Source organism: Cetorhinus maximus, chromosome 5 (assembly GCF_964194155.1).
Source record: "Cetorhinus maximus chromosome 5, sCetMax3.hap1.1, whole genome shotgun sequence".
NCBI classification, from domain to species: Eukaryota; Metazoa; Chordata; class Chondrichthyes; order Lamniformes; family Cetorhinidae; genus Cetorhinus; species Cetorhinus maximus.
Window position 1 is genome coordinate 82,966,566 of NC_135883.1, and position 16,094 is coordinate 82,982,659.

Here is a 16,094-nt window from a genome sequence, read left to right on the forward strand (position 1 = left end):
TTATAATGGACAATAAAGAAATGGCAGAGAAGTGAAATAGTTACTTTGTGTCTGTCTTCACTGAGGAAGATACAAGAAATCTCCCAGAATTAGAGATCCAAAGGACTAGGGAGAATGAGGAATTGAAGGAAATTAGTATAAGTAAGATGGTTGTATTGGAGAAATTAATGGGACTGAAGGTTGATAAGTCCCCGGGACCTGATGATATGCATCTCAGAGTGTTGAAAGAGGTAACTATGGAGATAATGGATGCATTGGGGGTTATGTTCCAAAATTCTATAGATTCTGGAATGGTTCCTGCAGATTGGAAGGTAGCAAATGTCACCCCACTATTTAAGAAGGGAGTGAGAGAGAAGACAGGGAACTACCGACCTGTTAGCCTTTTATCAGTAGTAGGGAAAAATGCTAGAATCTATTCTAAAGGATGTGATAAATGGACACTTGGATAATGGTGATCTGATTTGGCAAAGTCAACATGGATTTATGAATGGGAAATCATGTTTGACAGTTGGGGCTTTTGAGGATGTTGCTAACAGAATTGATAAAGGGGAGTCAGTGGACCTAGTATTCTTGGATTTTCAGAAGGCTTTTGATAAAGTCCCCCACAGGAAGTTGCTTAGCAAAATAAAAGCACATGGGATAGGAGGCAATGTACTGGCATAGATTAAGGATTGGTTAACAGGCAGAAAACAGAGAGCAGGAATAAATGGGTCATTCTTGCACTGGCAGGCTGTGACTATTGAGGTACTGCAAGGATCAGTACTTGGTCCCCAGCTGCTCACAATATATATCAATTATTTGAATGTGGGGACCAAATGTAATATTTCCAAGTTTGCGGATGATACAAAGCTAGGCAGGAATGTGTGTTGTGAAGAAGATGTAAAGCGGCTACAGGAGGATTTGGACAGGCCTTGTGAGTGGGCAGGAACATGGCAGATGGAAGATAATGTGGAAAAATATGAGGTTATCCACTTAGGTAGAAGGAACAAATGCGCAGAATATTTCTTAAATGGAGAGAGATTAGAAAGTGTAGATGTACAAAGGGACCTGGGTGTCCTCATTAATAAGTCACTGAAGGCCTACATGCAGATACAGCAAGCAATTAGGAAGGCTAATGGAATGTTAGCCTTTTCCACAAGAGGATTTGAGTACAGAAGTAGTGAAGTCTTGCTTCAGTTGTATAGAACATTGTTTAGACTGCATCTAGAGTACTGTATGCAGTTTTGGTCCCCTTATCTGAGGCAGGATATTATTGCCATAGAGGGACTGCAACAAAGGTTCATCTGACTTGTTCCAGAGATGGCAAGACTGTCTAATGAAAAGAGATTGAGGAAACTGGGCTTGTATTCTCTAGAGCTTTGAAGAATGAGAGGTGATCACATTGAATCCTATATATACTTAAAGGGATAGACAGGGTAGGTGCAGGTAAGATGTTTCTCCCATTTGGGGAGTCTATAACCAGAGGACACAATTTCAAAATAAGGGAGAAGCCCCAAGATGAGGAGAATTTTTTTTACTCAGAGGGTTGTGAATCTTTTGAATTCTCTACCCCAGAGGGCCATGGAAGCTCAGTAACTGAGTATGTTTAAAGTAGAGATTGACAGATTTCTAAATGTCAATGACATAAAGGAATATGGGGATAGTGTGGGGAAAAGGCATTGAAGTGGATGATCAGCCATGATCTTATTGAATGGTGGAGCAGGCTCGATGGGCTGAATGACCTACTCCTGCTCCTATGTTCCTATGTCCCTATGGCCTTTCTGTGCTCCTGTACTGTTACATTTGGAGTCCGCCAAGGATCAGTCTTGGTCCCCTCCTATTTCTCATCTATGTGCTGCCTTTCAGCAGCATCATCCAAAAACACCAAGAATTTCTACATGTGCACCCAGCTCTACCATTATACAAATATTATGTTGAGCCTTTTTAATACTTCAGCATGCACCATGGATACCTATGAGCACCTGATTCAACATGATGAGCCTTGGGGTAGGCACGATTGCATCTCTCACTATATTGTACACTTTGGCACCAACTTAATCCCTGAAAAACTGACAAGATATGATTCCATTTGTATACCATGATCTTTCTACTCAGTGTCACGCTGAACAAAATGTCACCTGTCGATGTTCTTTGTAGGTATTTGTAGGTATAAGTATTTGAATATGTGCAAAATTCCAATAACTTGAAAAATCAGCCTACCTGAAAAAATGTTGTCCATTTAGCCATTGTATCAGGGATGAGTATATGACAGTCTGCAGTGTTGTAACAAAAATCGTCCATGTGCTCTTCAGGAGGCAAGATTTGTATTTCAAAAGGCCATTCATCAAAGAAGCCTGCTTCAACAGCTCCCAGAAATGGTATTGTGGCCAGATAATAATTCATGCCTAATACAAAAATGAATACCAAGGTATATGGAAACCATAAGATCATGCTGATGCATAGAACTTGGTAAATAGTCAGGGCAGTTGGCAGTATCCAAATTCTCCCAATTCCCCATGCTTGAACATAGTGTTTTTCTGAGATACCTGGATATTAATGAAATGGATTCCTTTGCTATTTGTATATTTCCCAAGTTCCAGTAAATAGCACAATTCAATAAGAGCCTCCCTGGGGAAGTGTAGAGAAGTGAAGACATTTCTCTACAGCCATGACCAAATACTTACCTATGAGTCAAATTATGTAATTCCTGGTGTGCCTGTGGATGTGTGTCAAATACATATGTCCCAGGGAGATTGGGGAAGAGCAAAATAGTATAGGGGGTTCTTTTCAAACTAGCAGGCTGGGTTTCTGACTCTTATAACACATTTTTAGTCAGAACATCAATTTTAACAGCAGGTTTAGTGAAAGTCATCGATTCTTTCAAGTTATCCAATATTTTCCAGCATTTCATTTTCAGCAGCCTCGGCAGCCTTTCCTGAAACCACTTCAGATTGCAATACCTTATCTCCAGCCAAGTCATTTCCTAACAAGAAATCAACGCCTTGAACAAGTAAAGTGGAATGGCACACACAGTAACAGAATCAGTAACTAAGGCACATTTTAAATTAACCTTATACAAAAGAACAGGCAAACAATTTCCATTGATACCCTGCATGTCATCTACCACCACAGTGACTGTGCTGCTCTTGTATCTTTGAGGATAAAAACTGACTTGTCTGCCTCACTAGACAAAAATGGGGACACTTCATGATTAGAAAATTTCTACAATTTCCTGCACCCTGATTTACTCTATCACTATCAGCTTGTCATAAGCTTTACCTGCTAGGGCACTATTCTCTGGAAGGACACTGTGCAACTGTACAAGTGCTGCAGTCTTATTTTTCCCCTTCCAACATCCAGCCTTCACATGTCATTTTTATGACAAGAAAAGCATGTCAGTCCTCTCGAATCAAACCCATCCTCAGGACTTTCACTCTGACTAAGCTGACGAGCACCAATCATTTCTGGCCTTCTTTCTCACTAGACCAGGTTTCCTTTCACCAAATAACCCCCTATCTCTCCAGCCTCTCTGTGCAGTTCCAAACTGGGGCCTGTTACTAATATGCTTGTGAATCAATTTATAATCGTCTGCCATTTCTACAGCATCCTTTATTTTGCGAACTTGACGTTCATGCAGGTGGGACCTTGGGCAGGATTTTTCACTGAGGGGGCAGGTGTGCGCCCGACCCGCTTGAGTATAAAATGAAGTCGAGCGAGCATCCCGACGTCATTGCGGACTTGCGTGATATTTCCATCAGCGAGTGCGTGTGGGAGTTTGCAGCATGCTCACCGGCAATTAAAAGGCCTTTTAAGCCCATTAAAAATGTAATTGAAGTAAATTTTTCACTGCCCATCCAACCTTACGGTTGGCGGGCAGGTGAAAAGGCTAAGTGGCCTTTGCATTTTTTGCAAAACCTCATCCACGGGCGGAATGAGTTTTCGATCCATCATTAAAATTAAAAAAAAAAATTTCATCCCAATTTCTAACAAGTACCTGCTCATGCGACAGAGCCTTAATTGGCCCGCCAATGTAAAATCACGGTCCGACCCCGATTGTGGGCGGCGGTCAGCTTCCCGCCCACTCCCGCCACCCCTGCCAAGCCCACCCGATGAAGGAAAAATCCTGGCCCTTATTTCCAAAAGGACACTATTTTTAAATTCTTCAACTAGAATCACTTTCCTAAGGTTCTGAATGTCGTCTTCAACCTTCATTGATCTATGCCACCTAACAAACACTATTTCCTTCGCTGTAGCAAATTCCACAAAGGTCTGACTCTGTTTTATTTTCAAATTTCTAAATTTCTGTCTATAGGGCTCTGGACCAACTCATAGGCATTGAGAGCAGCAACCTTTACTCTGTCATAATCACCTGATTGCCCTTCTGAAAGAAATGAGCACACAAAGCTTTCCTTATGAAAACACTATGTAAGAGCACAGCCCCACCATCTTCTTCAGGCCTTTTCAGTTTTGTGAGAACTTGCTCAAATGACACAAAGTAGATTTCTACTTCTTCCTTCCTAAATTTAAGTACCAACTAAATACTCCTTGCCAAATCAAAAGGCGTTGGCTCTTGGTTAGCCTCACCATTTCCTTCCAATGCGTAATCTTGTACTTTGAGTTTTCCAATTCTTTGTCTCTTTCCTTACTCCTTTCCTCTCTTTTTAACTTCTTCCTTTCTAATTCAGGTTTTTGTTTCTCTTGCTTTCCTTTACTTCTCTTTCTAATTCAAGTCATTTTAAATTTCTCTTTCTTGCTCTTCTCTTTCCAATGTCATTCTCTTTTCCTAATCCATTTTTTTTACAGTTCTACCTGAACACGAGTACAAACGTCCCTTTCTTCCTTAAGCTTCAAATGATGAGCCAATTCTGCAATAATTTCTGCTTTCCTTACTCCTAAGATGACCCCCCAATTTCTCTGCTACATCCTTAAAATTAACTTTTGTCAACTGCTTCAGGGCAGTAAGGGACAAGTCAGTTCTCTCCAAAAAGGTCTGAGCATTAGAAGTAACCAGGTTGATTTCCCATTGAACACAGGAAAAAGTAAATGTACAATCTTGTTTAGATTCCGGAAAATTTCAGTGAAACTGTTTTAAAGCCTCTGGACAAGCCCCCAATTTGTTATGATCCTTCTAAAGACTGATAATGTTTTTAATTAAGATGAATTTTGCAAATGACCCAATGGAAATAATCAAAGGACAAGATTTCACTTAAAAAAAAAACTTTTACTGTAGCAAATAAAGCAAAATCAGCATAATTCAAACATTACTTAACAGGTAAATGATAATTCAAATAAAAATGTAAATTTTCACTTTAAATAGTCGATACAACAAAGATACATCATACACAACTGCAAGCACTTGCCCTGTACCCCCACCAGCCCAACCTCAGCATTTATGACATTAAAAACCACAACCTTTCCTTTATCCCAAGGAGAGATTCAGTTTGTTTACTGATACAGGAGATAGGCCTGAAGTCCACTCAGGCAGCAGTCTCACTCCACCCAGGGTGGTTTTCCTGGCAGTGATGCACAGCCTTCCCATTTGAACAGGAGGCTCTTTAATGGTGTGCCTGCAGATACAGCATTGTCAGCCAACAGGAGAATTTCGACAATGAAAAGTTTTCTCCTCCACTAAATCGCATGTGTTTTTCATGCACTTTAGAATTTTAATTATAATCACTTGGGAAATGGCAAAAAGAGAGAAAGCAGAAGTTCTGGTTACGACATTGGGAACGGCAATGTGTTGACAAAATCCTGGCCCCAATTTCCACAAGCCCCCAAAAGGCATGTCTTTCCCAACCTTAAATGCTTGGCTCTCGGAATCCACCTTTTTGGTCTCCTTTGCTGGCTGTGCCATGCCTTCCCACCTCGAATCCTTTACATCCACAGTTTCACAATCCCTGTCCTGTTCCCAGAGAATTCTCCCTGCTTCCTTCTCAGGAAATCTGTGTTTGGGTCTTTGTTCTCTGCAGCTGCTCAGACCAGCTATAACTAAAACCCGAATGAGCCTTTTTTTTAAAGATTCCATCCCCATAGCAACCTCAGGCAGAGTTTAACTTCTCAGCAGTCTAATGATCTCATGACCATGAATTCAATTACCCCTTTTCCCACAATTCTCTCTTGGTTTCACTTTGGATTTAAAGGAATGTTCACAAAAAGAAATACAGGGCAGAATTTCCCGTGCCCGCTGGCGTCGGGTATGTTCAGTGACGTGAGTGGACAATATGGTGAAAAGGCCAAAAATCGGTTTCATGCCATTGTGAAACCAGTTTGCAATCGTCCACTCTGCCCGTCGATGTTGGGCCGCATTTCCCGCCGTTGGACATCAGGAAACTCATTGTAATATAGCTGCATATCCTTATAAGGCCAGCCTGCCGGAATCATTCCCCCTCACGCTGGATCGTCCCACATCAGCGGGAGAACACACCGGTGCAGAACACAAGTGTGACGTGCAGAAATCGGGACTTACCGCCAGGGCCTTGCACACATCGCAGACATCCGAGGAGCAGAAGAGGCTGGTGCCCGACAGCAATGGGACCCTGGAGGAACGTCCATGGCATGCTGGGTGGATTCTCATGGACATGCAGCTCAAGGAAGGCAGAAAGTCACCGTTGAGGGTCTGCTCACAACGGATGATGTTCGAGTGGGTGGGAGAGGAAGATCTAGGATTGACTGAGAGAGGAAGAGGTATCAGTGGGGGGGGGGGGGGGGGGTGATGATGGGAGGGGGGAATATAGGCGTCAGGGGGTCATGAGGATGGAGGGGAACGAAGGTGACAGGGGTGAGGTTGGGAGGGGGGAGGGACCGGGGAGGAGGGGGTAACGGGGTGAAGACGGAAACTGGGGGGGTTGAAGGTGTAAGGGAAAGAGTGGGGGAAGGAGTATGGAGAGGGGAAGAAGTAAGAAGTAAGGGTGTCCGAAGGAGTCAGGAAGGGAGGAATTAAGTGGTGGGGGGGGGGGGGGGAGTCAGAGGGGGGAAGACTGAGGCAGAGGGGGAGTCCAGGTGGGGGGAGGACTAAGGGTGGGGCAATTCTGGGGGCTGGGCAGGGGGGTGGTTTCGAGGACTAAGGGTGGGGGAATCCAGGGAGTGGGGGAAACAGGAGTTCCAGGGGGGGAAGAGGTTTCAAGGGAGGGAGGGGTTTCCAAGTGGGGAAGGGGTCCAGAGGGTGGGATGTCCAGGTGAGCGTGCGAGGGAGGGCTGTGATGAGTGCATGACTGCCTCCTGGGGAGCAAACTGAGGGTGGGTGTGGTACAAGAAAATGGTGAGAATGACCGAGGGCAGATTGAGGTGGTCGGGTGGGAGGATGAGAGTTTGATGGTTTTGGTAGAAGGGGCAGAGAAGGTGGTTGGTGGGGACTCAGAAGCAGACACAGACCCTGGGGGGTGGGAAAGGAGTCTACAGAGGGATATAGACAGGTTAAGTGAGTGGGCAAAAAGGTGGCAGATGGAATATAACGTGGGAAAATGTGAGGTTATGCACTTTGGCAAGAAGAATAGAGGAACTGAATATTACTTAAATGGAGAAAGACTTCAGAAGGCTGCAGCACAGAGGAATTTGGGAGTCCTTGTGCATGAATCCCAAAAAGCTAACATACAAGTTCAACAAGTAATAGGGAAGGCAAATGGAATGTTGGCCTTTATTTCAAAGGGAATGTAGAATAAAAATAAGGAAGTCTTGCTAAAACTATACAAGGCATTAGTCAGACCACCTAGAATACTGTGAATGGTTTTGGTCCCCTTATCTAAGGAAAGATATACTGGCATTGGAGGCAGCCCAGAGAAGGTTCACTAGGTTGATCCCGGTATGGAGGGATTTTCTTATGAGGAGAGGTTGAGTAGGTTGGGCCTATACTCATTGGAGTTTAGAAGAACGAGAGGCGAACTTATTGAAACATAGGAGATTCTTAGGGGGCTTGACAGGGTAGATGCTGAGAGTTTGTTTCCACTTCTGGAAGATTCTAGGACCAGAGGGCATAATCTCAAGAGTAAGAGGGTGCCCATTTAAAACAAAGATGAGGAGGAATTTCTTCTCTCAGAGGGTAGTTAATCTGTGGAATTATTTACAGCAGAGGGCTGTAGAAGCTGGTTCATTAAATATATTCAAGGTGGAGATAGAGAGATTTTTAATCAGTAAGGGAATCAATGGTTATGGGGAAAAGGCAGGAAACTAGAGTTGAGGATTATCAGATGAGTCATGATCTCACTGAATGGCGGAGCAGACTCGATGGGCTGAATGGCCTACTTCTGATCCTATGTCTTATGGGAAGGAGGAGGTCAGGGAGGTGAATGTGGATGGTGGTGGGATTTTTAGGAAGGAAGAGAACATAAACGTTCACCTGGACATCCTCAAAGGAAAAGGGTTGTGGCTGGTAGGTCATGGAGGGGAGGTGGAAGGTGATGCCAGGGGGGTCAACAGTGATGGGGGAAAGGAAATGGGCAATTGGGGGAGGGGAAAGGAAGAGGGAGCAAAAGAAAAACTATAGCACTATCACGCTGGCTAAGTCGAAAGTGAAAAGAGAGTCGTGGTGGGTGAGATCAGGTGCTATATGGAAGTGTGGATGAATGGGTGGGTGGAGATGCAGGTCAGCTCAGATGGTCAACTGAAGGTGAAACCCAATAGGCAGTATTGAAACTGCTCAGGACATTGAGGTGAGTGTGATACAGAAGGATCCGCGTGTGTGGGAGAGTGCTTACACAAGGCTATGAAAGGCCCTGCCACGCGCACACTTCTCCCTCCAGAATCACTCGTGGGCCGGCTGCGTCCATCTGAACTGCTAGTGGGGGGGATGCAGTGGGAGGACTTGCGAGGCCTGTCAATAAAGCTGAAAGACACCATTACACATTATTCAGTGAGAGTGACAAAATGTGTTCACCTGTGCAACCAAATGTGATCAGGATTTCTCAACTTTTGAACACCTTAGACTTCTAGTTGCTGCCCTGTCATCTGCAGCAGGGGTGGAGACAGCCTGTGTAATGGTTGGCCCTGTTGCCTCTAAAGCCTTCAGCATTGGTCCTCTGGAGAGCTGAGGCCTTTAAGGCCCCGGCATGCTTTGGCTGTCCTCCTCTGGGCCACCTGCTCCCTCTGCAGTAACAGAGGACGAGGTTGAGGGGTTCACAGGCAAAGGGGTCTCAGGGAAATGAGAGCCTCTGAGTTTCCTGAGTAGATGACCCAGGGGTGTCCAGCTGCCATTCCTCCTCACTTCGGGCCCCAGCCAGACTCCTTGAGGGGAAGGAACACCTGGGGGATGTTGCTGTGCCCCGTTTCCCTCTCGTGTCGCCACTGCAGGAACTCGCCCATGGCCACTGCAATGGAGTGCAGGTCTGCACACATGTCTGCATTCTGTTGGACCAGGGTCTCAATGGCATCCATTATCCTTCCACTGAGACAGGTCTTCCAGGCTGCTTATTTCCAGCTCTTTTGTGAAACAAGGTGGAGATAATTAGTGCGTGGCAGCAGAGTCAAAAGCAGGAGAGAGAGCACTCACAGTTGCGTTGAGAGAGGGATGTTGAGGTGCAGGATTCTCATGAAGGTGTTTGCCCCTGACCTCACAGTCACCGCCGGCATGGTCCATGTCCTCACCAGTCAGCACGATGCCACTCTCCTCAAAGTGAGTGAGGTCCCTAATTTGGGCCACTCCACCCCCCCCCCCCGGTCTGTGATCTCTCCCCGCTGTTGTGAGCCAGCTTCTCCTGTGTGGAAACAGATAGAAAGAGTGTGATCGGACATATGGCACTGCATGGAAAGTTTGTGTGGTAAGCGGAACCATGGACAGGATGAGAACACGAGCTCCACAGGATATGAGCCCGATGGAGATGTAAGGGTGTGTGTGAGAGTTAGTGGTGGTGTTCCTTCAGGTATGAGATCCCTATGGATGTGTGATGGGTTTGTGAGTGTGCGAGTTGAGAGTGATGAAAAGAGTTACTTACCCTGGCAGAATGGATGAGTCCAGTTATCCAGTTGAGGCACTGGGTGGCTGTCCTGTTTTGCAGGGCACTGACACTGACCATGGCTGCCACTGCTTCCCATGCTGGATTAGTGATGCTGCTGCCCATCCTGCGGCTAGTGCCGGGGTAGATGGCATCACCGTAGGCTGCCACTGCATCCAAAAAGCATTAGAGGGATGTGTCATTAAATCGGGGGGCTGCAGTCTTCTTGTCTTTGCAGCCCTATGTCTTCTTTGCAGCAGTCGTGGGATGTAAGCACTGATAGGTGTGTGCGTGGCTGTACTTTAAATATGATGACCGGCATGGTGAAGCGGCAAGGTGATGGCGTGGCGGGTGAATGACAGCCAACCTGCCATCGAAACGGCTTGTTTCCTGGGAATGCATAATTGATGTGGCGGGTTTGGGATGATACGGCGTGAGAAGCCGCCATTGTGGCTGGCGGGTAAAACTTCATTTCTCCTGCCCGCTACCACAGACTGCACTTAGTGCAAATCTGGGATGATTCCACCCATGGGCTTTATCCCAAAGAGCAAGGTTTATTATAAAGTGTTATGATGTAGAAAATGTGGCAGCCAATTTGCTCACCCACAAACAACAATGTGATAATGACCAGATAATCTGTTTTATTAGTATTGTTGATTGGGGGATAAATATTGGTCAGAACACTGGTAAGAACTCCCATAATCTTCTTTGAAATAGTAAATTGCATGTTTTACATCCATTTGAGAGATCAGATGGGGCCCCGGTTTGACATCTCTTTCAAAAGATTGCACCTCTGCCAGTGCAGTACTCGCCCAGCATAGCACTGGAATGTTAGCCCAGCATTTTACCGTCAAGTCTCTGGAATGGGACATGAACCCACAGCGTCTTCTAGTGTGCATTAAAAGTAATGTCAGTTTTTCCAGGCATTTTATTCTGACATCCCAATGGCATATGTTTTAGTCTGATTGCTGAGACCATAAACATAGCCCCTTACTGATTTTACAAAATATGTACAGCCAAATTAACTCGGATTTTATATTTCAAATATTTTGGGGTCAGGGGATGGTGGTTGGGGGCTGTGATTTACACTCCAGATGCGAAAGAGGCAAAGAGATTAGCCCTTGCTGAGAAAAAGCACCAGCTGTTTTAGTAAAGGAGTTGAGGCAGTGCAAGGAACAACTAGCCTGACACCAGTAGCAGGAAAAATGAAGGATGTGATAACTGGACACTGAGAAAATAATGGTAGGATTGGGAAGAGTCAGCATGGATTTATAAATGGGAAATTGTGGGCTGAATAATACAGCGCATTTTGCTGGGTGGGGCTCGAACCGGAAGTGGGTGGATTGCCGACCCCCGCCCCACCATCGCAGCGCATTGTATAAAACAGCAATAGCCCAATTAATGGCAGCAAGGCAGGTTTTAAGCCAGCGAAGCCACTGGTTTGTCATTCCCCGCCCAATCCAAGCTGTGGGGTGGGATGCCTGGTGGCTGTAATCATTAGCCATGAACCTGAAGGAGGTCATGGCCACTCATTTAAAGAACCACCTGGCACGGGACAGTGTCAGGTGACCCAGCAATTTCCTAAGGGGCAAAGCCAGAAGGAAGTATTTGTTTTCTGTTAGATTATAGGGTATTGTTTGAGGTTGGTATTATTATTATGAAAAATGTGTCAAATTCTGCAGATGCTTTGAGTTAAGTGTTTCTGCCAGTGAACACAGATGGCATGAAATATGACTATCCATCATCTCACCTTCCAGGAGCAGAGACAACTAGGTCTGTAAGGGGTACCTCTACTCGGGCAGTGAGCCGAGTTTGAAAAAAAAAAATCCAGGAGTGACATCACAGGAAAACCGTAAGATCATTGGTTGGTGAGATGCTGCTGTTAGGGAGTGTGTTTAAATACCTTAAAATTAGAAAAACGTATCATTTATAAAGAAGTTGCTACTTGAATTTCAGTGAGGAACACTAGCAAGAGGGAAGTAAAGTTAAATCAAGTCAAAATGAAATAGAGTAATAAAGTAAACCAAAGTGAGATAAAGTTAGCATAGGTGTAGTAAAGTTGTTACTAGTGAATTTATTATATTCATTCTACTTACTCTAAGTACTTACTTATACCATTCATGACTCCTCAGGTACTGAAGCAGTCCATGTCCAAATGCAGCCAAACCTGGACAATATCCAGGCTTGGGCTGACAAGTGGCAAGTAACATTCGCGCCACACATGTGTCAGACAATGACCATTTCCAGCAAGTGCGACCATCCACTCAGCATTTCTGGCTGAAGATTGTAGGAAATCCTCCAGCCTTATCTTTTGCACTGATGTGCTGGGCTCCTCCATCATTGAGGGTGGGGATATTTGTGGAGCCTCCTCCTCCAGTGATTCGTTTAATTGTCGACCACCATTCATGACTGGATGTGACAGGACTGCAGAGCTGCATTAGTCCTCTTTATTGCAAGGGGATTTGAGTACAGGTGTAAAGAGGTCTTCGGAGAATGTTTGAGACACTTTGTGAAGATATCACCAACACTTGAGCAACGTTTATTCCAGAAATTTTCTGATGAATTCACCTAAAAAGAGTATGCATTGTGCTACTCCACTTTATTGGACACCTTGTAGGAGCCATCAAGAGAAAGGGAGTGCTGGTAATGGCCAGCACTAGGCCAGCTAGGGCTCCCCCCCTTTGTTTGGATAAGGAATGGGAGGAGGATGTCGCCATCCAACGACATGCTGCTGTGTGCTAGCCAGAGGATGCCACACCTTTAGTGGATGGGCAAGGAATAGATATATTGCTCCATGAAGGTCACATCTATTTAGCACTTGAGTGCTAAACCTGCAGGTGCTTGGTTTAGCACCTCCAAGCAAGTTTAAATTATGGAAATCAGCAGTTAGGAACAAACTTGTGTGCTGACTTGATACTTTCAAAGAGGTGGCACCCATTTAGAGCCTGTTTTCACCCTTTCACCAAAGTAACCCCTTTGTACTTTAAAGTAGCTCTTCCTTTACAGATTTACATCTACTACACCTATCAACAATCAGCAACTGGTATTCGAACATCCAATTATCCCTACACTCTGCAATGTTAATGCTAAGATGGATGGCTTTGGACATAGAGGGATGGGAGGCAGAATATTTCAGTGCAGGAAAAAAACTGATCAACGCTGAATCAGCAGGATCGGGGAGCCGAACAGCCTTATCTAGCTACTTTCAACATTAGGCATGCTAGACAAATTGCACAGATTATACTGCTATATAGTTTACAAATTAACTTTAATTCCTGCAGTACAGTACTCAGAATTATACAGCTGAGGATTGTGAAAATAACAACACCAACTACCAGGTAAATCATTCTTTTATACATATTTGGTAAAACAGTCAATAATGGTTACTACTTACAGGACCACCAACTTGTTGTGGAGATACACAGTGGGTCACCAGTTTGTTGGCCACAAGATGACACATTGGACGGATCTGCTAATCTACCTAGTATAACAAGACAATGGTTCATGTTCACCAATATACCATTTCTGTCCAATTCTACCTCAGGTCCTTCCAACAAAATGGCATTAAACAACTCAGCAATCAAGTGAATGTTTTTACTAACTCATCAAAAATTATAATAACATTTCACAATTTGTGAGTTTTGTTTTTAAATAACTAAGTTGTTTCTTTGTTCTTGCTCCCTGGGCAACATATTTACAAGGGCTGATGAACTACTCCCCAGTCTGTCACTCCTGCTTTGAAACCATTTGTTACAAGGTATATGAGAATCCCTGAGGTTACTCGCTGTACCAAAATTACCCCTCTCCTCCCTATGAATAAGCCTTTTGCCCTGATTTGCTGTTACCCAGGTCCCATTTGGACTTCATCATGTGAAGAATTGTGAGCACAATTTTCCATCCCACCAGTCCGTACATTGACATTTCGGAACCATGTCATGTTTTGCCTTTGCAGTTTTTAGTTTAGTAGATTAGGCTATTGTTCAAAGTAAGTAAATAAATTTTAAAGGAGCCCTAAATAAGTCAGAATTCTGTAGTGCAATTAGAAAAAAAATGATAATATCGCTTAATAACGTTTTAAAATCTACCCATCTTGGTTAAGTAGTATGTACCAATACCTGTTTGTATAAGTGCTCAACCTCATATGGTATTAAACTATACAGACTACAAAGGCACCACTGAGTTTGTGCTAAGTTAGTTAATCTCAGCTGAGACGGCAGAAGCGATGCAACAATTGGGGTAATGACGAAAAAAAAAACCATCAACCAGAAATGGCACTTACTATTAGTATCTACTGTTTCCTGCTACCAAAATATGTGTACATGTGCATGGGCAGGATTTTCCCCTCAGCGGGTGGGCCTGGGGATGACCGCAAGAAGGACCGCCGCCCGTGATTGGGCTCCAACCGCGATTTCATGCAGACTGGCCAATTAATGGCCAGCCAGTGAGAAACGCATGCTGAGAGCCTCAGCGCTGCCGGGGAGGAGGTGGGAGGAGTGTGAGTGCTGAAGTCTGCGCATGGGCATGGGAGCGCGCACTGAAAGTTCCCTGAAGACACAGAGCTGCCTCAGGGAGCTGAAGAATTGTAAAATGAAAAAATAAGCATTTTACAAATGATGTAAATATACCCCCACATGTGTCTCAGTCCCATGAAGAGGGGCATGTTAAAAATGATGTTAAAATAATTTTCGTTCTTTTTCTAGGTGCTGTTGGAAACCTCATCCCGCCCATGGATGAGGTTTCATAAAAAGTGGAAAGGTCGCCTGGCCTATTCGCCTATCCATCAATCGAATGGTTGAGCGGGCAGCAAAAAATGCAAATTAATTACTTGTTTAAGGGTTATTAATATGTCTCCTAATTGTCGGTGGGCATGCTGCTGCCTCTTGCACCGCCTGTCGGCCAAAAGATCGCAAGAGTGCGTGATGATATTGGGATGCTCGCCTGACGTCATTGCGCACTATTTCACTCCCCTTCGAGTCAGGTGCACGCCCGCCTGTGGGACGGAAAATTCTGCCCCATGAGTGTGTCATCATTGGATGAGACAAGAATGGGCTCAGCTATGATGGCCCATTTGGTTGAACACCAGCACCCGACTAATTAGTCCTCCAATACCTCAAACTATATGCATGGACGCTGTACAAGCTATGCATAAGTTGATAATTTAAACTTTAGAATATTATCCAGGTTTAATTATTTTTATATGTAATTGTATTTTTAAGTAACATTTATTACTGTACAGTCTTCGAGTTATTCAAAATGGCATGAAATTTGCACAAGGGTAGATCATGAATACATTCAATTAATCTCATACCTGTTTTAAACTGCCATCCATGTTGCAGAGGCAAACCCCACAACACATTTCCTGTATTGCTGGGTCCAAAATTATTCATATACTTAGCTGTGACATTCAGTAGTATTTTATACATTCCCATTCGATCTAGATAATTCCAAGGATTAATAACAGTTTTGTTATGGGTGGTAACAAAGCCATCCAATGAGTCAGGAACACTATCCCATAATGGTGGGTAATTACCACTTTCTTTTGCTCTGTCCTGTCCATTTGCATTAGAAAAATTTATCAGTAATGCAGTAAGGAGTACAATGGCAGATGCTTTGCAAACTAGAATAAGTCTTGCCATTTTGAATGACTCCACACAAATGTTCAATTCTCTTTATATAAGCTCCAAGGTCTCCTCTGTATTTTTGGTATGAATTATCACAAATTATGAAGCTATTTCACAAGTGTTTCTTTTCCCAGTGACATTAATAAGTTTTAACCTCACTCATATGACAACTTAATTAACAACAAATCAATACAATTAGAAAATGCACACAGTATCAGCTATGACATCCTAACAAGATATTACATGCTGATTGCAGAGCTGAGAAAGCCATGTGCTTTGCTAATACAAGAAAGAGCAAACTATGATCAGATAACATTTTAACAGAGAATACACAGCACTACAAGAATCATCAATTTATGGGAAATAGTTATTTGGCATGGTTAAGAACCTTGATGGACAGGGTACATTAAAAACTTGTCATGTTATGGGTATTTCTCATTCAATTTTAGGTAACAAAAGTAATGCACTTACCTGAGGGCCCCTGCAACACTAACAATTACTCAATATTTATCAACTCTTTCTCGGTTGGTTGTTCTTGCAACAGCAGCTTGATGGAAATGATGCCTGAGGC

General features: G+C 43.9%; 1 protein-coding gene across 1 annotated transcript in view; it reads right to left on the minus strand.

The window, feature by feature from the left end:
* leg1.1 (liver-enriched gene 1, tandem duplicate 1) overlaps positions 1 to 15,538 on the minus strand; it is a 41,962-nt gene extending 26,424 nt beyond the window's left edge. The window contains exons 1-3 of the mRNA XM_078542848.1: positions 15,211 to 15,538; positions 13,297 to 13,383; positions 2,200 to 2,384 (exon numbers count right to left, since the gene is read on the minus strand). Coding sequence (XP_078398974.1) covers positions 2,200 to 2,384; positions 13,297 to 13,383; positions 15,211 to 15,538 — 600 coding nt within the window. The remainder of the gene's footprint in view (positions 1 to 2,199; positions 2,385 to 13,296; positions 13,384 to 15,210) is intronic.
* Positions 15,539 to 16,094: the final 556 nt, after the last annotated feature.